Source organism: Alexandromys fortis, unplaced genomic scaffold (genome assembly GCF_014885135.2).
Source record: "Alexandromys fortis isolate MF-2015 unplaced genomic scaffold, M_Fortis_MF-2015_v1.1 scaffold_159, whole genome shotgun sequence".
Taxonomy (NCBI): domain Eukaryota; kingdom Metazoa; phylum Chordata; class Mammalia; order Rodentia; family Cricetidae; genus Alexandromys; species Alexandromys fortis.
Window position 1 is genome coordinate 750,711 of NW_026068031.1, and position 18,721 is coordinate 769,431.

General features: G+C 44.0%; 1 protein-coding gene across 10 annotated transcripts in view; it reads left to right on the forward strand.

Annotated features, from left to right (window-relative positions):
* Sipa1l1 (signal induced proliferation associated 1 like 1) overlaps positions 1-18,721 on the forward strand; it is a 280,284-nt gene that overhangs the window by 191,436 nt on the left and 70,127 nt on the right. For all 10 annotated transcript variants that reach the window (XM_050164486.1, XM_050164489.1, XM_050164478.1 and 7 more), the window contains one exon: positions 8,730-8,904. In XM_050164486.1, the coding sequence (XP_050020443.1) occupies positions 8,730-8,904 (175 nt within the window). The remainder of the gene's footprint in view (positions 1-8,729; positions 8,905-18,721) is intronic.

The following is an 18,721-nucleotide window of genomic DNA, read 5'->3' on the forward strand; positions in this document are numbered from 1 at the left end:
GTTATTGTGTAATTATCACTTTCCTTTTCTTAGTTACTAAAATATTTCTTCCTTCATAAATTACTAATTATAATATATGGTAATTGTTTTCTTTAGTTAAGCATTATAATATGATCATCAGTGGCTCTCCCTGATTTTATTCTGAAAAAGGTATCTTAAATATGCTATCCCATAAAATAAGATTTTAATGTCAGGCAGAAGAATCTAACAATTATAGCATGGTATTCTGTGTGGTGAGCAGCCCCACGTCTTACTTAACTGTTCTTCTTTTGCTTCTGTCCTGTTTGTCCCCGTGCACAGCCTTCAGGGCTGGGGGGGGGGGGGGGGGGGGGGGGGGGGGGAGGGAGGGAGGGAGGGAGGGAGGGAGGGAGGGAGGGAGGGATGGACGGAGGGCGGGAGCAGTGCACAGCACTCATATCGTTACCAAGCACTTCTGTTTTCCATCTGTCATTTTAATTTAGGCTTCTTGTATGTCCTTGTATTAGATTCTCAGTGTGATACCAGGAAACTAGACTCACTAAAAGAATCTTTTAAATTTCGTTGTATTATCTTTTCCGCCCATATTAAACTGTTAATGTAAATATGCCTGGAAAAAGAAGACACAATTTCGTTCACTATATTGTTGTATTTTGCCTTTCAAATCCTTTGTGCTTGATTCTCTCTTTGCACATACATAAAGCAAAAAATGGACCTTGGTTTTGTAAGGTATATAACAATCACTGCACAAGCACCTAATGGCTTGCTTGTCATTTGACTGGCAGAGTCATGCGTGCAGGAGTGGAGGGAGGCATTTTGACTCCTGAAGAGACTCATTTGAGACATAAATATATGTTCTTTTAATGAGTCTCTTCCCATTCCCATTGCAATCTTTTGGGTGTTTTCGCTCTTTCTGAATAGCCATTTTAATTCTATGCAGTAACTGTAGGGTAGAAGCAGACTGCATAGGTGTGCCTTGCACTATTACCACGTCCTGATCACTTTCCCAGTGTTGCCTGATTTCATCCTCACAGTGTCCTGAGCAGTTTGCTTCAGTCAGCGGCCTGTTTTATGTTCAAGGCAACTGAGGCCCCAGAAGCCGGGGGCATTTTTTGCCGTCTCACCCCTGTCTGAGGCTGAGCACTAGCTATAGTTCTGCAGAATACTGCCTTTTTAAGAACTGCAAGTCTCACTTTACTTTTTCTTGGCTGGAATTACTTTTGTTCTTAAAGGAAATTATGCAGTGCTAGGAATTTCAGTATCTATCCCATGAACTTTTAAATTGTATGGACTCAGTCACTTTTAAATTACATCAGAGCCTTTTCTCCACTAGTCATTGAGAGCTGCCTATCCTATTTCTTTTTGCACAGGAAATGAGAGATTGTGTCATGACCAATTGGCAGGAGTTGAGGAATGTGTACAACACTGGGCACTTGAAAAGGAGTCAGAGAACCTTAGTTGTTATTGATGGTTATAAAATGATCACTCTTTTGTCACCTTTTCATGCATCATCTCTTTTAATCTTTGCACACCTTCTATGAGAGCACACCTATTGAAAGTGAAATATTGCACTTCCACAGGGGAGCACACCTGATGCACCCCACATTCCAGTTCTTGACGATTGATAAGGATTGTAGAAAATAGATGGACTAGTACACAGCCCATACCCATGAAGATGCAAGGTCACACACTACTATAACAGAGGTCAGGCGGCCAGGCTGTGATGGCACAGGCCTTTAATCACAGTACTCAGGAGACAGAGGCAGGTGGATCCTCAGTGAGTTCGAGGCCACCCTGTTGTAAAAGGGCTCGTTCCAGGACAGGCTCCAAAGGTACAGAGAAACACTGTCTCGAAAACAAAACCAAACAAAGAGAACAGAGGTTGGGCTTAATAATACCTTCAAACAAAGAGATGTGGATGCACATTGGCTGACAGGATCAGGATGAGGTGCCTCCCCAAGGGGAAGAAGCTTGCAGCAGGCCTGAACAAAGTAGAGGCTTAAGGTGTTAATAGAACAGCAAACAGGCTCACTGAGCAGGAATGCGAAACACACACAGGAGGACAGTAAAAATAGAAAACTTTGGTTGAGCAGTGACTGATCCAGGTACTGTGTGAACTCATTTACATGAGTCATCCAGACACACAGATGTCCCAGCCCACCTTCCCAACCCCATGCTGCTTGTCCCATTGTCCTTCTCTTGAGTGGGGCGGTGCCTGTAAAGAGGAATCCAAGTCTTACTGCTGGAGGCCCCGTATCCAGTGTGAAGTAAACCTAAAGAACATAGACTAGGGCTGGCTTACCAGTGTTGGAGCCACACTAGCAGCTGGTGTAGGAGTCGACAGCCCTGCTTCCACTAGGACATGCCAAGTCACACACAGGGCTGACTATGCCTAATGAGCATGCATTTAACAGGTGTTCACTAAAAATACTCAAAATGAAAATGTGTTGTTGGTCAGTTCTGAAAACAATTGCTTTTCAGGTTGTAGAAGTTAAAGAGGAAGTGTGGTCACCTTACCGTACCCCTGCAGCATGGCTGTCAGGGGAAGGGCAGTGCTTTTTCTGTGATGGATGGCACTGATCCTTTGAATGGAACTCTACTGACTGCCTGTTCACTGCCACAGTGCATCATCTTATTGGGAGGCTAAATGAGTTGGACCAGCGACTGTCGTCTTTATTCAGGTGGCCTATTTTGAAAAAATGACCCACAGGGGAAACATTCTATCTAAAACCAATTTTCTGTGAAGGACGCTTTGGCAGAACGGTGACGTCCCCAGAAGTGAAATCTCTTCGATGATGAGGGTACCTGGCGCATGTTGGATGTTCTTATGGACCAGGTGACCCCTGCTGCACTCTCAGGGAAGATGTGCACTAGCCAGTCATCAGAACAGTTTGTTCTTTGTAGCCCCATCTATGCTTGCCTGAATGCGGCTTGATTGGATGCCAGGACGGGGGGACCCTGTGGGTAATGTCACTGATGGTAGCAGCATTGGGGAACCAGTGCTATAGCAAGAAAGCAGTTTGTGCTGACTGCGAGCGGCGAGAAAGAGCCATAGACTGTAAGGGCGCACTCAGTCTGAAGGGTGGCTGGTTGGGCACACAGTTCACCCTTCCTGCTTTTAAATTCAGGGTTGTCTTTGAAATTCAACTTTGAAGTGAAAAGTTAGGTATTCTCTCTCGTATAATTGGCGTGGTGTCTTCAGACAGCCCAGAAATCTAGATCATGTGACCACGCTTCCCTGAGAATATCGGTTCTTCTCTATTGCTCATGATGGTAGCACGTTCATGGATTCCTGGATTGTGTTTTCTTACCCAGAGACTGCCATTGTACACGTGGGGTTTACTTCCCTGTTCCCTTGGACACTTCCTGCTTTCTTAGTGTGCTCCATCGACCTCCCCGTGCTTGGAAAGGTCTGGTCACTTTTACTCCGCTTCATACTCTGTTGTGTGGCTCTGCCACTAGTAAATTGGTCATGTGTTTCTCTGTTGATGATCGTTGGAGTTGATTTCAGTCTTTTATGGAATATGCTTTTATGAAGACTTTTTCCTGTGTAACTAAAATTCATCTCAATGTCAAGTTAGATATATTTATTACCAGCTCAATACCATCAGATCTATCTTTTTATTTTTGGAGAAATTTTGCACAATATATCTTAGAATAACTTTAGATTGTGTGGGGGGAATATTTTGTTTGCATTATGCCAATGATAAAAATAGATTAGCACATAATCTACGAGTTCACATCATTTTGAAAGTATCTGTCAGAACAGCAACAACAAAACAACCAGATTTTCCTACCCAATATATCTTTCCCTCCCTCCCTTTCTTTTGCACTGGATTTTTGTTTGTATTCCCAATGAGGACAAAATTCCAAACCAGTGTTTTACAACTTTCCAGTACTGATATTTTCCCAGTCTCTGCCATTCTTGTTGGGAGACAGTAGAGATTCACCTTTAGGAAGAAGTTGAGAGAGTTATGTTTATGGAGACTAAACCAAAGTGAACAATGTCTGTGAATCTCTCCCAGCAGGCACACGAACTCCTTGTAGACCCCCCTCCACCTGCCCAACTAACCAGGGAACTCAACGGAAGAACATTTTAAAAACAAATTCTTGCTCCTGAAAAGATGGAAGAATGCCTCCCACTCTTTCTGCTCACACAGCCAATAATCCTGGATGTAATACGTAATGAAAGCAGAAGAGGCTCGGGAGGTAGACCAGCTGAGGGTCTTGGGGTCTGTGGACGGCACAGTGATGAAGGTCCTGGCTTTTCTTTACGGCTCCCAATTTGGAATGGGAAGAAACCAAACACTTTAGAGTCCTAATATGCATAGACAAAACTTTTCAAAGATTTTATAAATTAAAAGACTAAAACCATCAACAGAAGATGTTTGAATAGCTTCTCTGCACTTGGGGGCCCTGCTAGATGGAACAGTTGGGGAGCTGGACTCACATCTCTGCGGATCCTGTTTCCCACAGTGTGGCACTAGACACTGGATACTTAGGCGGTCTCTTTAAGGCTTACGTGCATTTTTTGAAGCCACAAGGAGGACAGGAATGATGCTGTACTGCCTGTCCAGCCACAGTAGTATCATTTGGAGGTCTAGTAAGCTGCTGGGACTTCCCTGTCCATCAGTGGTCCTCCTTCTCCGAGAGAGAACCTGTCTGTCATCCACAGTCTTAGGTGGATAAAGGACCTGATTTCACCCGTAATCCTCCCTGCATTCGCTGTGCACCCTGTGTGCTGGCAGGGTTTTTGGTGACACTGATGTGATATGGCCATTGGCTCTCAGGAAGCTGACAGGAAGGCTAGAGTCTATAGAGACCCCATGCTTTAAGAACTGTGGCAGTGAAAGAGCTCTTAATATGTCACACTTCACAAGCATCTAGATTGGACATTTAATTGTAAAGGTTTGTAAAATCATGATTGTCCTTGTGGGGATGGCCACCCCAATGTTCCCGTGGCTCTTGCTGGGAATATGGGTAAAACACAAGACTTTCTAAAATTTGCCCAAGAGCTGCCTTACTGAAATGTAGTCGGCTGGTCCTGAGCCCTGGCTGGATCTGCCCTCCTCCCAGGAATGCAGGAATCTGAGAGTCCGGTCACTTCACCATAGTGCCTAGAAACAAACCTTTTCGGAATGCAGTGACCTTTTTGGATTTTGGAATATTTCAGTGGACTACTGATCACGTATCATCCGTATATTAAAATTTAAGAACGCTCACATTATGTGTTTCTCGATTCTTTGTGGAAGGAACCAGTTTGGTACTGTTGATTTTGATCAGTACCAAACAGATTAAAAATGGCTCCACTTTGCTGAGATTCAGCTTTTGTCCTGCTGACTGACTACTGACAATTGTTATAGACATGAACACCTATTGCTGGTCTTAGTGGTGCACACCTTTAATCGCAGCACTCAGGAGGCATTGACAGTGGACCTCTGTGAGTTTGAGGTGAGGCTGCTCTACACAGTGAGTTCCAGGCTAGCATTAAGTAGTAACCCTGTCTCAAAATACAAACAAACAAGAAAAAAAAAAAACAAAAAACAAAACAACAAATAGACATTTGCTGTGTGACCAGACAGCACAGGATCAGGGCCCCAGAGGAGCAACTTGTCTGAGACGCAGAACTGTATTCTATTATTGAAAAGCCCAGACATGCTCACCAACAAAATTAACACTGCATAGACTCATCAGGTCATTGTTGTTGTTTTGCATTTTATGTTTAAATATTATATATTCCCATTCATAGCCCACACAGATACATTTTTGCTTCTCAGAGAAGACAAAGATCCATTTCCTTGAACTAGCAATCCCGTGGTGCTTGCAGCACTGACAGATACTGACACAGGTGTCACTGGCACCTGTCCCTTCTCTGGGCGTGTTTGTGTTACACTTCCCTAACTCCTGCACAGGGCCACAAATACCAGCAAGAAGCATTGCCACTAGCTAAGGAGTTGAGGAGTCTCAAGTTCAGAGAATGCTACCTACGTTGGATTTAATTGGAACAGAAATCAAGTTTATAGTCCTATTGTCAGTTTAGGAGAGCAAGCAGGTGGCATCTGGCACAGTGTTAAACGGAAGAAAATGTGACAATCTTGCAGATCTCCCAGTCCTCTTCTAAAGCTCTTCCTCTCAACCCAGCGAAACCAGAAACCCCTGGTGTCTGTCTGCGGGTGGGACTTACCATAGTATCCTGTTAGTGAGTATAAGACACATTGTATCCTCTCCCGGAGTCTGGCTGGCTGCTACCTTCAGACTGCCTGTTTATCTCATTCCACAGTGGACTCTTTTTAACGCAATAAGTGAATCCTGTTGAATTTCACAGTGGAACCATAGGCCTGGAAGAAGTTCTTTAAAATCACCTACAAACCCAGATGATAAAATGTTTCCCACAAAGCAGGGTGACTTTTGTTTTGTATTTGTGGCCCTGTGCAGCCAGTCAGTGGCACTCAAAGAAAGCTCCATCCTGTCTCCAGATCACTATCTCTCATGCCTCTCCCTGCAGGGAGGAGCCACTGCCACTCAGACCCTGTCCTGGAGCTGACTGTGCTAAGGACTGCCTTTGTAATGGACAAAGCCTGCCTTCTCTAGTCTTTCTCAAAGACCTAATAGGACACTCAGCTTAGTTCTAAACCAGACTGCAGCCTCTCCCTGTGAGGGTTCTGTCCTGGCCTTAGCCACATTCTGACAGACCAGCCAGCTGAGCTGAGATAGGGCTTGAAATAATGGTGATTTTTACATCGATATTTTGTTTGCTTTCCTCCCCCCTAAGTGTGATATACAAAACAAACAAGCCAACCAAATGTCTGCCTGTTCCAGTTAAAGTGAGGCAAGGGTACTGCCACTTTACATGCTATTTTCTTTCCCACAGTCCGGCACTGGTTTATCTACTTGGCAGACTTGTGCCTGGGGCTTTACTTTGTCCCCATAAGTGGAGGGACAGGTAAGCAGAGTGGCTCCTGTGCAGTTGAACTCATGTCTGGGGTTGTTGAACTCCCTTGTCACCTAAGCAAGAAAAAAGGAAAACCAAGCAAAGGATTTCTTTCTGAACCATGAGATTTAGGACGTTGATAAAGGCCCAAGGCCTCAAATGGCAGGGCTGAATATGCTTTCAGAATTCAGAAAATTTAAAATTTTAGAAGGTTAATAAAATACATGCACAACATGCTAATATTTCCAGTGTGATATGGGATAGCACCCCACAGTCAAACACATGAATATTTATGCAGGGGATATATGAATATTCATGCAAAGAAGAATAAATTAAAAGTTAGATTGTCAATCCTTTATCAGTTTTTGCTGCCAAGTATGTTTGCTTAAATTGATTTATTTTTCAACTTGAGAATTACAAATAAATGGCTTTGGACCCATGTGTTGAATGGCAGATACAGAATAAAACAAGACTGTTAGGCAGGCTTAGCACCAGGAGGTAGAGGGCTGGTCTCTTGCAGGATCAAGGCCAGCCTGGTTTACGTATGGAGTTCAGGCCAGCTAAGGCTTCACAAAGACCCTGCCTCCAAAAAAAAAAAAAAAAAAAAAAAGACAGAGGAGACTACCTGCTGCACAAATTACTGTTCCTGTCCTATGAGTGAGTTCAAGCTGGTAAGCTGTTTTGGGAATCAGATGCTAAATTTGTGTGCAGATTGTATGTGGTGTTTGACAGGTAGCAAATCAATCAGTACATGCTGATTACTAAAACTTCACCTTCCCAGGCTGGGAGCCTTACCTACACTGAGGGCTGCTGAGGAGGCAGAAGTAGGAGAGCTATATGAGCTCAGGAATATGGGACCAGCTTTTATGCATGCTAGGCCGGAGTCCAGTTAGTGCTAGGCAAACACATAGCAAGCACCAGCCGACAGCCTCGGCCCTCCAGGCCCTTTACTCAGATAACATCTCAGATGGGTGCTGCAGCTCCTGTGGATGCGGTTTGAGAGCTTCGCACTTGGCCACACTAGATCTCCGTGTCCACATTTTTAAGTGTAAACTTGCTTTTTGTTGAGAGTTGTTTGTAAGATGACAGAGCTTTTCAGTAAAGAAAAGGTGTCTTGATCATTGTTATTTCATAGTTCAATCTTGGGATTGCTTCACCATAAGTGCAGTGTGGAAGGTATTTGCCCCCAGCTGATCTGCTCTTAAGAAGTCCCTCCAGAATCCCCCTCAGGCTCTTGCCTTGGAGCACAGTTTGGAAGGGAAGTTTCTCTAGCTGTGTACTGGTGACACTGGACTCTACCTAAGTACACGTTAGGGTCACAAATGGTGCTGCTGCAGGTTTGCTTAAATTCTTAAATTCTAAGTTTATTAATGGGCCTTTTAGTTTAAAACAATTTATTTCAAAGTACGTTTTGATAAATAGACCTCTGCTTTTAAATGTGTAAAGGCCTCAGATTTGTACAGGGAAAGATCATTGATTAATTGGCTGTTTTGATCAGGCTATTCATCAACCTTTCATAGTTTGTAAATCATGAAAGAAATTTCGTGAAACCCCCTCCATCTGCTCTGATGCTGTGCCATGACATGCAGCAAGTCCAATCCAGTTCACTTCTTTGCCTTTTTTTTTTTTTTTTTTTTTTTTTTAAGCTCAGGAGGTTTATGGTTTGTCCCACTGTAGTTTTGGATCGGAGTCAGAAGAATTAAAAGGGTTTCCTGGGAAGGATGCTAGCTCCTTGCTGGGCTTCTGCCCTGCAGGACTTGTCAGTGCGGGAGGATAGAGTATGCTGCTCACTACTGTGTTACCATATCGCCTGTCTCCACAGCTGAACTATCAGCAGAAAGTGGGCATCATGTACTGCAAAGCCGGCCAGAGCACCGAGGAAGAGATGTACAACAACGAGTCTGCGGGCCCAGCCTTTGAGGAGTTCCTTCAGCTTCTGGGAGAACGAGTCCGGCTCAAAGGATTTGAGAAGTATCGTGCGCAGCTTGACACCAAAAGTAAGAAATACTTACCTTCCTGCCGTGCTTGATTACCCTTGCCACGCTGACATGCATCTGCTAAATCATGTAGAAAACAGCACTGCCGCTTCCTGCAGAAAGCTGCTGGTGAAGCGAGGGAAGCAGGCTGGGCGTTGGAGTGCTAGAACTGTCAGAGACCATCACCCAAATGGCTGGGAGGGGACTGTGATGCATTGCTGTCCTCGGAGCTGTGAGTGGATGGGGCATGAACACAGCTGGTGCACAATGGCACCAGAGTGGAACCGCAGAGATTTCACCGCCCATCGCTGAATGTTAGGGGACTTAAAGATTCAGAACCCTAATCTGATTGTAAGACCTGGACTTCTTTACTTTTATTGGTTCGTTACAATAATCGTGTACTCTTCTACACAACCAACCTTCACATAACTTTCTTGTTTACTTTTATATTCTTTTAATACTGTGTGTACATGGGTTTGGACATGGTATATGTGTACATGTATGTGTGTGTGTGTGTGTGTGTGTGTGTATGCAGCGCATGCCACAATTGCCTGTAGGGGTCAGAGGACAAACTTTGTGGCATCTGTTCTCTCTTTCTCTTTTAGTCAGCATCTCATTATGTATCTTTGGCTGACCTGGAACTCACAAATACCTTTCTGCCTCCTCGGTGCTGGTCTCACTACACCCAGCTTCCTTCTACCTTTATGTGGATTCGAACTCAGGTCACCAGGCTTGTAAGGCAAGCACCTTCAACCCCTGAGCCATCTTGCTTTCCCCATCTGTATTCTTTTAATGTCTAGGAGTTCTTTGTTTTTGTTGCATACAGTGTATGCACATCTGTGTGTGCGTGTAGACGCCATTGGTCAACCTTGGTGTATGCACATATGTGTGTGCCTGTAGATGCCACTGATCAACTGTGGTGTATGCACATATGTGTGTGCGTGTAGATGCCACTGGTCAACCGTGGATGTTGTTCCTCAGGAGGCATCCACCCTGTGTTTTGATACAGGATCTGTCATTGACTTGAAGTTCACCATGTAAACTAGACTGGCTGGGCAATGAGCCAGGAATTTACCTGTCTCCACCCCTCAGTGCTCGATCACAGGCTTGCTCTACCATAGTCAGCTTTATTACTATGGATTCTGAGGATGTAAACTCCAGTCATCATGCTTGCATGGCAAGAACTTTATCAATGAACCATTTCTCCAGCCTCCGTTTATCTTAAAACCTTTTAGATGTTACTATGGCGCTTTCTGCTGTATCCCTTTTTACTTTTCTTGTATTTACCACCACTTCCTGTCTCCTTTTCCTTGCCCTTCCTCATCTCTTCCTTCACCAGATAGTGTCCCCTCTGCTTATTCATTTTGGGGATCCCTATGAAGACAGGCATGTTAGTTTGATTAGTTGGGCATGTCTACCCCCATTCCTCACAGCCTACAGGATGGTGTTGTCTACCCCCATTCCCCCCAGCCTACAGGACAGTGTTGTCTACCCCCATTCCCCCCAGCCTACAGGACAGTGTTGTCTACCCCCATTCTTCACAGCCTACAGGATGGTGTTGTCTACCCCCGTTCCCCACAGCCTGCAGGAGGGTAGTTAAGCTCTCAAATGTTGGTTTGGGTGACAGTTTGTAAACTTCTGCTGCACCTCTGTATGGAGACATTGAAATTTTATCTTACAAACTGTCCTTAGACACCTGTGGCCTGCTTTTCTTTGAGAGGGTCTTGGATTAGTACTTCTGTTTTGTAGTCTATAGCAATCTCTCCGGTTTTCTGTACAGGAAATTAAATAAGGCATTGACTCATGAAAACAGAAAAGCATTCATAAACTCCGCTGCAGGGAGGATTTCCTGTTGCCATAGTTTTACTGTTGCCAGCTTGGAAACGACGTGCAAGAGAATATGAAAAGCCATAAATAGCCTAGCCTCTTAATATTATGTTAATGTTCGCTCCTACTTACAGCTGTTAGATACCCTTCAGCTGTGTTTGTCCAGATATTCTGCTAGCCCCCTCCCAGGGTTCATGCATGCTGTAGTTTGTCCAGCTCTGCGGGTCGTCACCGCAGAGAACCGCTGAAGTCACTTCTCTTCTTCTGTAAATGAGTGCTCAGACTGGAGCACTTCATGGTGTGGGATGTGATAAAGGCATCCCTGACGTGACAGGGACACACTGTGGTGGCTGATAAAGCTGTCAGACCACTGAAGTGAGCACTTGGTGTGTATTTGCCCCACATCCTAACCAGCTAGAGGAAGGTGGGCCTCTGAAAGCAGTTTATGTAATACATTCCACAGAAGCGTTCCTTCTCTCTGCAGAGGGTCCAGAAAGGGTTTACTTCTCCCTTTTTGCGGAGTATGCCTTCGTCTATTTTTCTTTGCTGTGTCAAAATACCCAAAGCTAGGTGATTTGTAAAGCAAATGGCTTGGCTTCGTTCTGGAGTTGTGAGGCCATGGTGCTGGTGTTTGCTGTGTTCCCATAAAAGCCTCACAGATTTGAGGGCACAGGGGAGGAGCTCACACCAAGGCAGGGAACCAGGCAGATGGGAGGGGGTGGTCTCCATCCTGTCATAACAGCTCACTCCTAAGGACTTGCTCACAGTGACCTAACAACCTGTTGGGTCTGCCTTTAAAAGGCCCCACACCCTCTTACTGCTGCTGTATTGGGGAATGGCCACATTCAAACCACACCCAGGCCATAGCAGAGCTCCATGTTTCCTAAAGCGAATGAGGGTCAGCACGTGTTTCATCCAGAAACCCCAACACAGACAGTGTGCAGAATTAGCCCTTGTATCACAGGTTACCAGGGCAAAAATTAGAATCTGCAGGCCTCATGTTTAAGCCCATATTAAGTAGTAATAAGCCCCAAATAGACAGTCAGCCTCTGCACATTCGAGCAGCCCTTACCAGCTATGGTAAACCTGGAGGCAGGATGCCACTCTCTGCACGTTCATACTCTTGGCCATCTTTTTCTGTTATGTCATGAAACTCTTTGATTATAATTCTTTGAAGGAAAACAAAATGCCATGGTAGCACATATCTATAATCCTGGAGCTCAGAGGCAGAGGCAGGAAGATCAGAAGTTCAGTGTTGTCCTTGGCTACACATGGAGTTTGAAGCCAGCCTGGCAGTGTAAGATCCTGTCCCAAAAATACTTAAAGATTCTGCAGTGTTTACCAAATTAAAATATTTTGTGTTATTTTTCTGTGTGTTTGGCCTCCCAGGTTTCCAGTTACTCACAGGTTGTATGTGTCATTAGTGTACCAAAGCTGTTGAGTCTCTGGTTTTGTTTGCTCAGTGCTTTCCACACCGCTGTGCTTCTGTTTTGATAATTCCCATTAGCACATCTTCAGACTCCTTTTTCTTTTCCTCCTTGTCTTTATAGTGTCTTAATTCACATTATTTGATCCAGTAACACTTCCAATAAAGTATGGTAATTACCAGGACCAAAAGTTGCATTTGGTAATTTTGTTTTGTGTCTTCCATTCTCTGTGCCTCATTAGGTTCCTCTTGTCCTTTACATCCTAGAATGTTTTGTAACAGTTAAAGTCTTCTATTTCTGTCTTACTGGGTTTCCTCCCATTGCTAGATTTTTCCTAGTTTGAGTTATACCTCGCTACTTCACCTGGCTGATTATATATGAGGTGCTGCATTTTGTGACTATGGTCACCAAGTGTCTAGATTTTATTGTCCTTGAAGTGCTGGGTTCGTGTTGACGTTAGTGAACTCCCCAAGGATTAACTTGGTTTTCCTGGGTCTTGGTTAAGCTTGGTGACTGCTGTGGTATTCCTGAGGTATGTGTTGTGACCTGACTACCATCCTGTTGAACAGGGTGTCTCCAGTGTGTCTGTTTGGAATTCATTTGTCTTCCAACTCTGAACTGTGACCACTGTTTGGTGTATAATTAGCTGATAGCTCTTGCCCTAATTATTTTCCTTGTTTGGTTTTCAGGAAATAACCCTGTACATATGCAATGTGTTTCCCAGCTCAGTACTCAAGGGTACCTTGTTCAGGCTCTGAGATTTCCTCCTCTTGGGTATCAGTCTCCTTAGACTCTGAACTCCACCTATAGCAGCTTTCCCCTCAGGGCCTCCCCTGTGACCCCCCCCCCCGAACTGGGGACATTATAGATAGAGCACACCTTACTTCCTTGTTACCACCTCCCACCTCAGGGACTCCTAGCCATCTAATATTGTCTTCTGTTGAATGTTCAAAACCAGTTGGTTTGCATATTTTATCAATTTTTCTAGTTTATAGTGAGAATTGTGACTGAGGAAAAAAGCTCTAGATTCATTCTCATTCATCCATTCATTCTGTCTGTCTGTCTGTCTATGCATGCCATCTTAGTTAAGCCCCACAAGCTGCTAGCTAAATTGATTTTGGATACATTTACATGCAGTGGCTGGATAGCTAATAGGCATTAGGGAAATATGCCAGTTCTGGTGGTATGGTTGGTTAATAAAGTGTTTAGTGAAGGCATGACCGTGAACCCAGGGCTTGGCCTTCAGTCTCTGACCTTCCCTCCCCGGTGCCCTTGAACTCTGCACACCCACACTGTCTGCTGAGACAATTCTACTCATCATGTGCTAACTGGGTTGAGATTTTATTTTGCTGTGAACCAAGAGAGTCAGGAGAGGAAAGCCTGGGAAAACAGTAGAGCCATTTCTTCTCTTTCGTCCTCATCTCTACAAAATCATTTTCTCATCCCAGAATTAGAGAATTACAGTAAACAAGTGGGCCTCAGATGACTATGACGTTGGCTGGAAGAGCTCTCTGAAGAAGTGTTTAGCAGTGAATCTTTTGGCCTTCTTTCTGTTCCCTGATGTGGTTGGCAAAGACTCTGGGTAATCCCACACACACTAAAGAGAAAAACTCACCACGCCGCTTACTTACTCACTTTAAGCTGTGGTTATGGACAGTTCCTGAATGAGACTTGGTTGTCAAGTCAGCACGCGGGGACTCTGAGCCCCTTTGTGAAGCATTCCTCAGGCCCCGCCCTCACTAATGCACCTGCAGGGCCTGTGCTACCCTACGCGTTTCAGCTGTGTCTAAGGCCAGCTGAGATGGTTCAGACAAGATTTACTCAGGCTTTATAAAGAAAATAGAACCTTGGGGGCTGGAGAGATGGAGAAGTGGTTAAGAGGACATGCTGCCCTTCCTGAAGATCCAGGTTCAGCTCCCAGGATCCACATGGCAGCTCACAACCTTCAAAACTGCAGTTCCAGGAGATCCTGTGCCCTTTTGCATTTCAGGGGCACCAGATACATATGTTGTGTACTCACATACATGCAGGCAAAACCGCCATAATAAAATAATAAATCTTTAGAAAATAAAAAATCCTTCTTTATTAGGAATGAGCGTCAGTGGGTGTTGCAAAGAGAGGGCCCCTTGTTTGTCCTGGCTGCCCTGCTAGCTTACACACAAAATAACCACACAGAAACTGTAATAATTAAAACACTGCTTGGCTATTAGCTCTAACTTCTTATTAGCTAACTCTTACATATTAGTTTAACCCATCTCTATTAATCTGTATATTGCCAGGTGGCAGTGGCTTACTGGGAAGATTCTAACCAGTGTCCGTCTGAGGCAGAGGATCCATGGCTTCTCTGACTCTGCCCTTCTTCCTCCCAGCATTCAGTTCTGTTTTCTCCACCTACCTAAGTTCCACCCTATCCACTAGGCCAAGGCAGTTTCTCTATTCATTAACCAATGAAAGCCACACACAAACAGAAGGGGCCTCCTACACCAAATGGGGAAAGGTATACGGCACATAGAGCCATTCAGAGTTCTAGACACTGAGTGAAAACTACACAGAGAAGAAGGTGCCGTTTAAGGAAACTACACTTTTAACTCTTAACAAAAATTTAAATTTAATATTTTTGGTGCGTGTATGTGCGTGTGAGAGACAGGGACAGAGAGACGTGGACACACGGGCATAAGTGGCAGACCTGTATGGAGGTCAGAGGAAGACTGGGGAGTCATCTCTCCCCTTCGCCTTGTTCAGGCAAGGTCACTGTCGTCAGTTCTGCTGTGCTGTGTACAATGGTCTCCTGCCTCACTTCCCACCTTGCCTGAGATTACAGATGTGTGCTCTTGCATCTGGCTTTTTTATGTGGGTCCTAAGAATAGAACTGGGATGGTCAGGTAGATGTATTTTTAGCTGCTGAGTCATTTTGCTGGACTTAGAATTTAAATTCCATCCAAGACGTTTACTGAGGGTCTTATGGGCTAGCCCTTTCTTATACTGTTTTACCTAACCCCCACAACAGGGAGAATCCCAAACAACAGAGAAATGACCACCTTATTAATGAGTGAAATACACCCCAGAGTCTAAAATGTCTCAGAGCCACACCATTGTTCTAGAAGAGCATGCCCAGTTCCCATTGTGCCTCTGCACACTGACTTCAGCATCTCCAGATCCCGAGGGAAGGTTACATGCGTGTGAAGTCTGACTCTAGTACAGAGATTTTAAACGAACGGCTACTTAACTATTGTGGTATTTCAAACTAGGTAAGAATTATAGCCATGTCCAGCACATCCTTATTATTCCCACAGAGGAGCAAGCATTCAACCATGAGTCCATGGAGCCATTCTCTTTCAAGCCACCATGATGGATATTCATTTATTTACATATTGGGACACTGGGGCTCAAACCCAGAGCTTCACATTTCAGACAAGCACTCTCTCACCCAGTGACACCTCCACCCTCCATAGGTATTTGAAGCTAGACAGTTTCCAAAAGCCAGGTAAGCTTATGTCCCTGCCACCTACTTTGTCTTGACTTGCCGTTAGCGTTCCAGGAAAAGTTGTTTGAATGCCTGGTCACTTTTTCCTCATTCAGAGTCACACATCCATTATTGTCCAAGCCTCTGACTACTAAAAAGCCTGAGTTACGTCAGCAGTCAGGAGGTCAGTGGCGTTGGCTGTGCCTGGAAACTGCTTCTGCAGACTTGAAGCCCCTTCAAGTGGAAATGCTGCTGCTGACGGCCATCTTCCCTACCCTCCCAAAGTGTGGCAGTGCGGTACTGCTTTGTTACGGTCTTATACAGTGGACATTCTTATCAGCCCTTGTTCATTCCCTATCTTAGTATCATCTGCTTTGAATAACAGAAGTTTTATTTGAGATTTTGAGAAAAATAAATCTCCATGTGACCCAAACTGTCCTCTAAGTGAGATCCTCCCTTCTGAGTCTGCTGAGTTCTGGGATTATAGATGAACCCTACTCTACCAGCTAATGGATCTCCTTTTTGTGACATAATTGTTGAGTGTGGCAGTGTTCCTCACTGTGTGCAGCTCACAGATGGTGTGAGTTGGAGGTGGATGACACGGAATGTCTGGGTAGATTTCCTGTTTAAGAATCGAGCCCATCCAGCTGTGCTGTGGAGTTGCATTGGCTTTCATGGCTTCCTCTACAAGTACATTTTCACGTTGCGGTTTCTCACTCTGCATGCTCTGCATCCTGATCTAAAACAACTCTGTTTACATTTCCCAGATTGCCATCCTCTTAAGAACTTGGATGGTTTCTGACTCTCTAGAAGCACAGCAAGAACACTGAGTTTTGTATCTTGGTAGGTCTGCAAACGTTCTTTTCTCCCTGGCAGTATTTGCATTTGTATCGTGTTTTTATAATCGTGCACTTGTAACCTCAGGACTGAGGAGTTACTTTTTTCTGGGACAGGAAGTTCTCATTGTTTTGAACCTCTAACCTCTTGAAACCATTTTTAAACTGTCCAAAATATTAGCCATGCTGTGGAATTTCTAAAGATGCTAAGAAAAGGGCTGGTCAGGCAGAATCCATTACAGAAAATAAAAAGTGTTCAGAAAAAGAACGGACTAAAAGTAGAAAAAGCAAAGTGTTACCCGTACAACGTTTCCTTTCTGGTATCCATGCCTGGACAGCGAATGCAGGTAGTAAATGCCAGTGGCCGAGTAGATTTTCTAATTCATTGATTTTGCTTAAAATCAGCTTGGAACACATCAGAGCTGCCACATTCACCTCAAAGTCTTGCAAGATATTTATAGCAGGTTGATTGGCAGATATTTATAGCAGGCTTCTAACTATATAGATGAGTTCTTCATACTTAAGACCAGCCTTGAGCAGTTGAGAAAGACACTTGGTTGTAGTAATTGTCACTTGTGGTGGTAGTCGTTAACATTTATGAGATTTTGTTTTCTTGAGTACTTACATGTTATGTATTTTGCAATTTTGAAAAGTCATCTTTGGTTTGTTCTATATTTAGCTTATTTCTTTGCATTTTTCATGAGCTTCAAAATGAAGATCCTCCAGTAAGCTCTAGCCTAAAGCTCCAGGCTCTGGATCATGTTTTTAATCTGTCCATGAGTCTCATCGTAGTCTGCTTGGAGCAGTTTCTCCACACAGTGGAAACTCCTGCATCCGAGGGACCTAGACTCCTTTTGAGACTGGCTATCCACTGTGGTCTGGGAGTTTGCTTTTAAACAGGCTCCCCCACTAATGCTTGTGTGCTGATTTTGACAACTGCTGCCTCTTATGCATGCCAGTGACTTTGTCTTGCTCTATTTTTTCACTAAAAACACACCAGGTGCCATTCCCCTCAAGTGCAGTCAACTCTTGTCCTCAAAACTGTGGTTGGTGGCTCCAGCTTACCCAGAGTACATGCTCTTAGGTTCTCTGGGTGACCCCTGAATCCAGGACCTCTGAGTCTCAACAGTCCCTTTCAACTGACTATTTTTCTCTTATTATGGGTGTTTGTGGGCACACTGATTGGGAAATCGTTTGTATTTAGGCATTAGTGGTGGTTTTTCCTTAGGGGAAGGGAAAGTAACAGCATGCTTTCAAACCTTTAAAATGTGAGGGTCCTCCTGCACCCTTGCTGTCCAGTGTTAATCCCTTACTATCTTGATTGAACTGGAAATACTAAGAAATAGGTTCTCAATATCCATGAAGGTGAGTGGGAAATTTTTGTTTGTTTACTTTTACTTACCCTAGAATGAATTTAGCATTTCCCTCAGTTTTAAGTGTAGACAACCAATCACCTGGTTTTATTGCCAATAGAAAACAGACATTTGATACTATATCTGCTGACAATAATATTACTTATGCTCATGACTGCTCTACTTAGCAATATCAGTGTAGCCCAGGGTGGCCATGAACTTGTGATGCTCCTGTCTCAACCTCTTAAGTACAAGGATTACAGAGGTACACCACCATTCCTGGCAATAACATTTTAAATTATTTGGTAGCTAACTTTTATTTTTATTTTTGCATGCATATTTATACATACATGTACATATGTTTGTGTGTGTGTGTGTGTGTGTGTGTGAGAGAGAGAGAGAGAGAGAGAGAGAGAGAGAGAGGAGAGAGAGAGAGAGTTTACATCTGTGAATGAATGCAGGCATACCTGAATATAAATTTGTGAGAGTGTGGAGGCCAGAGGTTTGACACTGGGCGTTCCCCTTGCTCACTTTCCACTTTATATATATTGAGTCTGGGTCTTTTATTGACCCCAGAATTTGCTACTCTGCTTGCTCTGGTGATCCCCATCTCCTTGTTCTGAGTGCTAGAATCACAGCAGGCCACCACTGGGAATCCTCTCACTTGTGGGTCAAGCATTTTATCTACTGAGCTCTGTTTCTAGACCCAATTTGTTTGTTTGAGAATAGTTTATGCACTCGTAAATATTCTAAGAAAACATCTATTCTGAGAAAATATCCGGTCTTTGGACTTCATAGGACTGCAGTAGAGAATTGGGTATTTAAAAATTAGAGTAATAACACCTGTCACAGGCCTTCTCTGGACTCTTACTGTCATTTTTCAAGGTTGTCCTCTTAAGTGGATTACTTTTCCTGCTCCTGTAGTCATCTCAT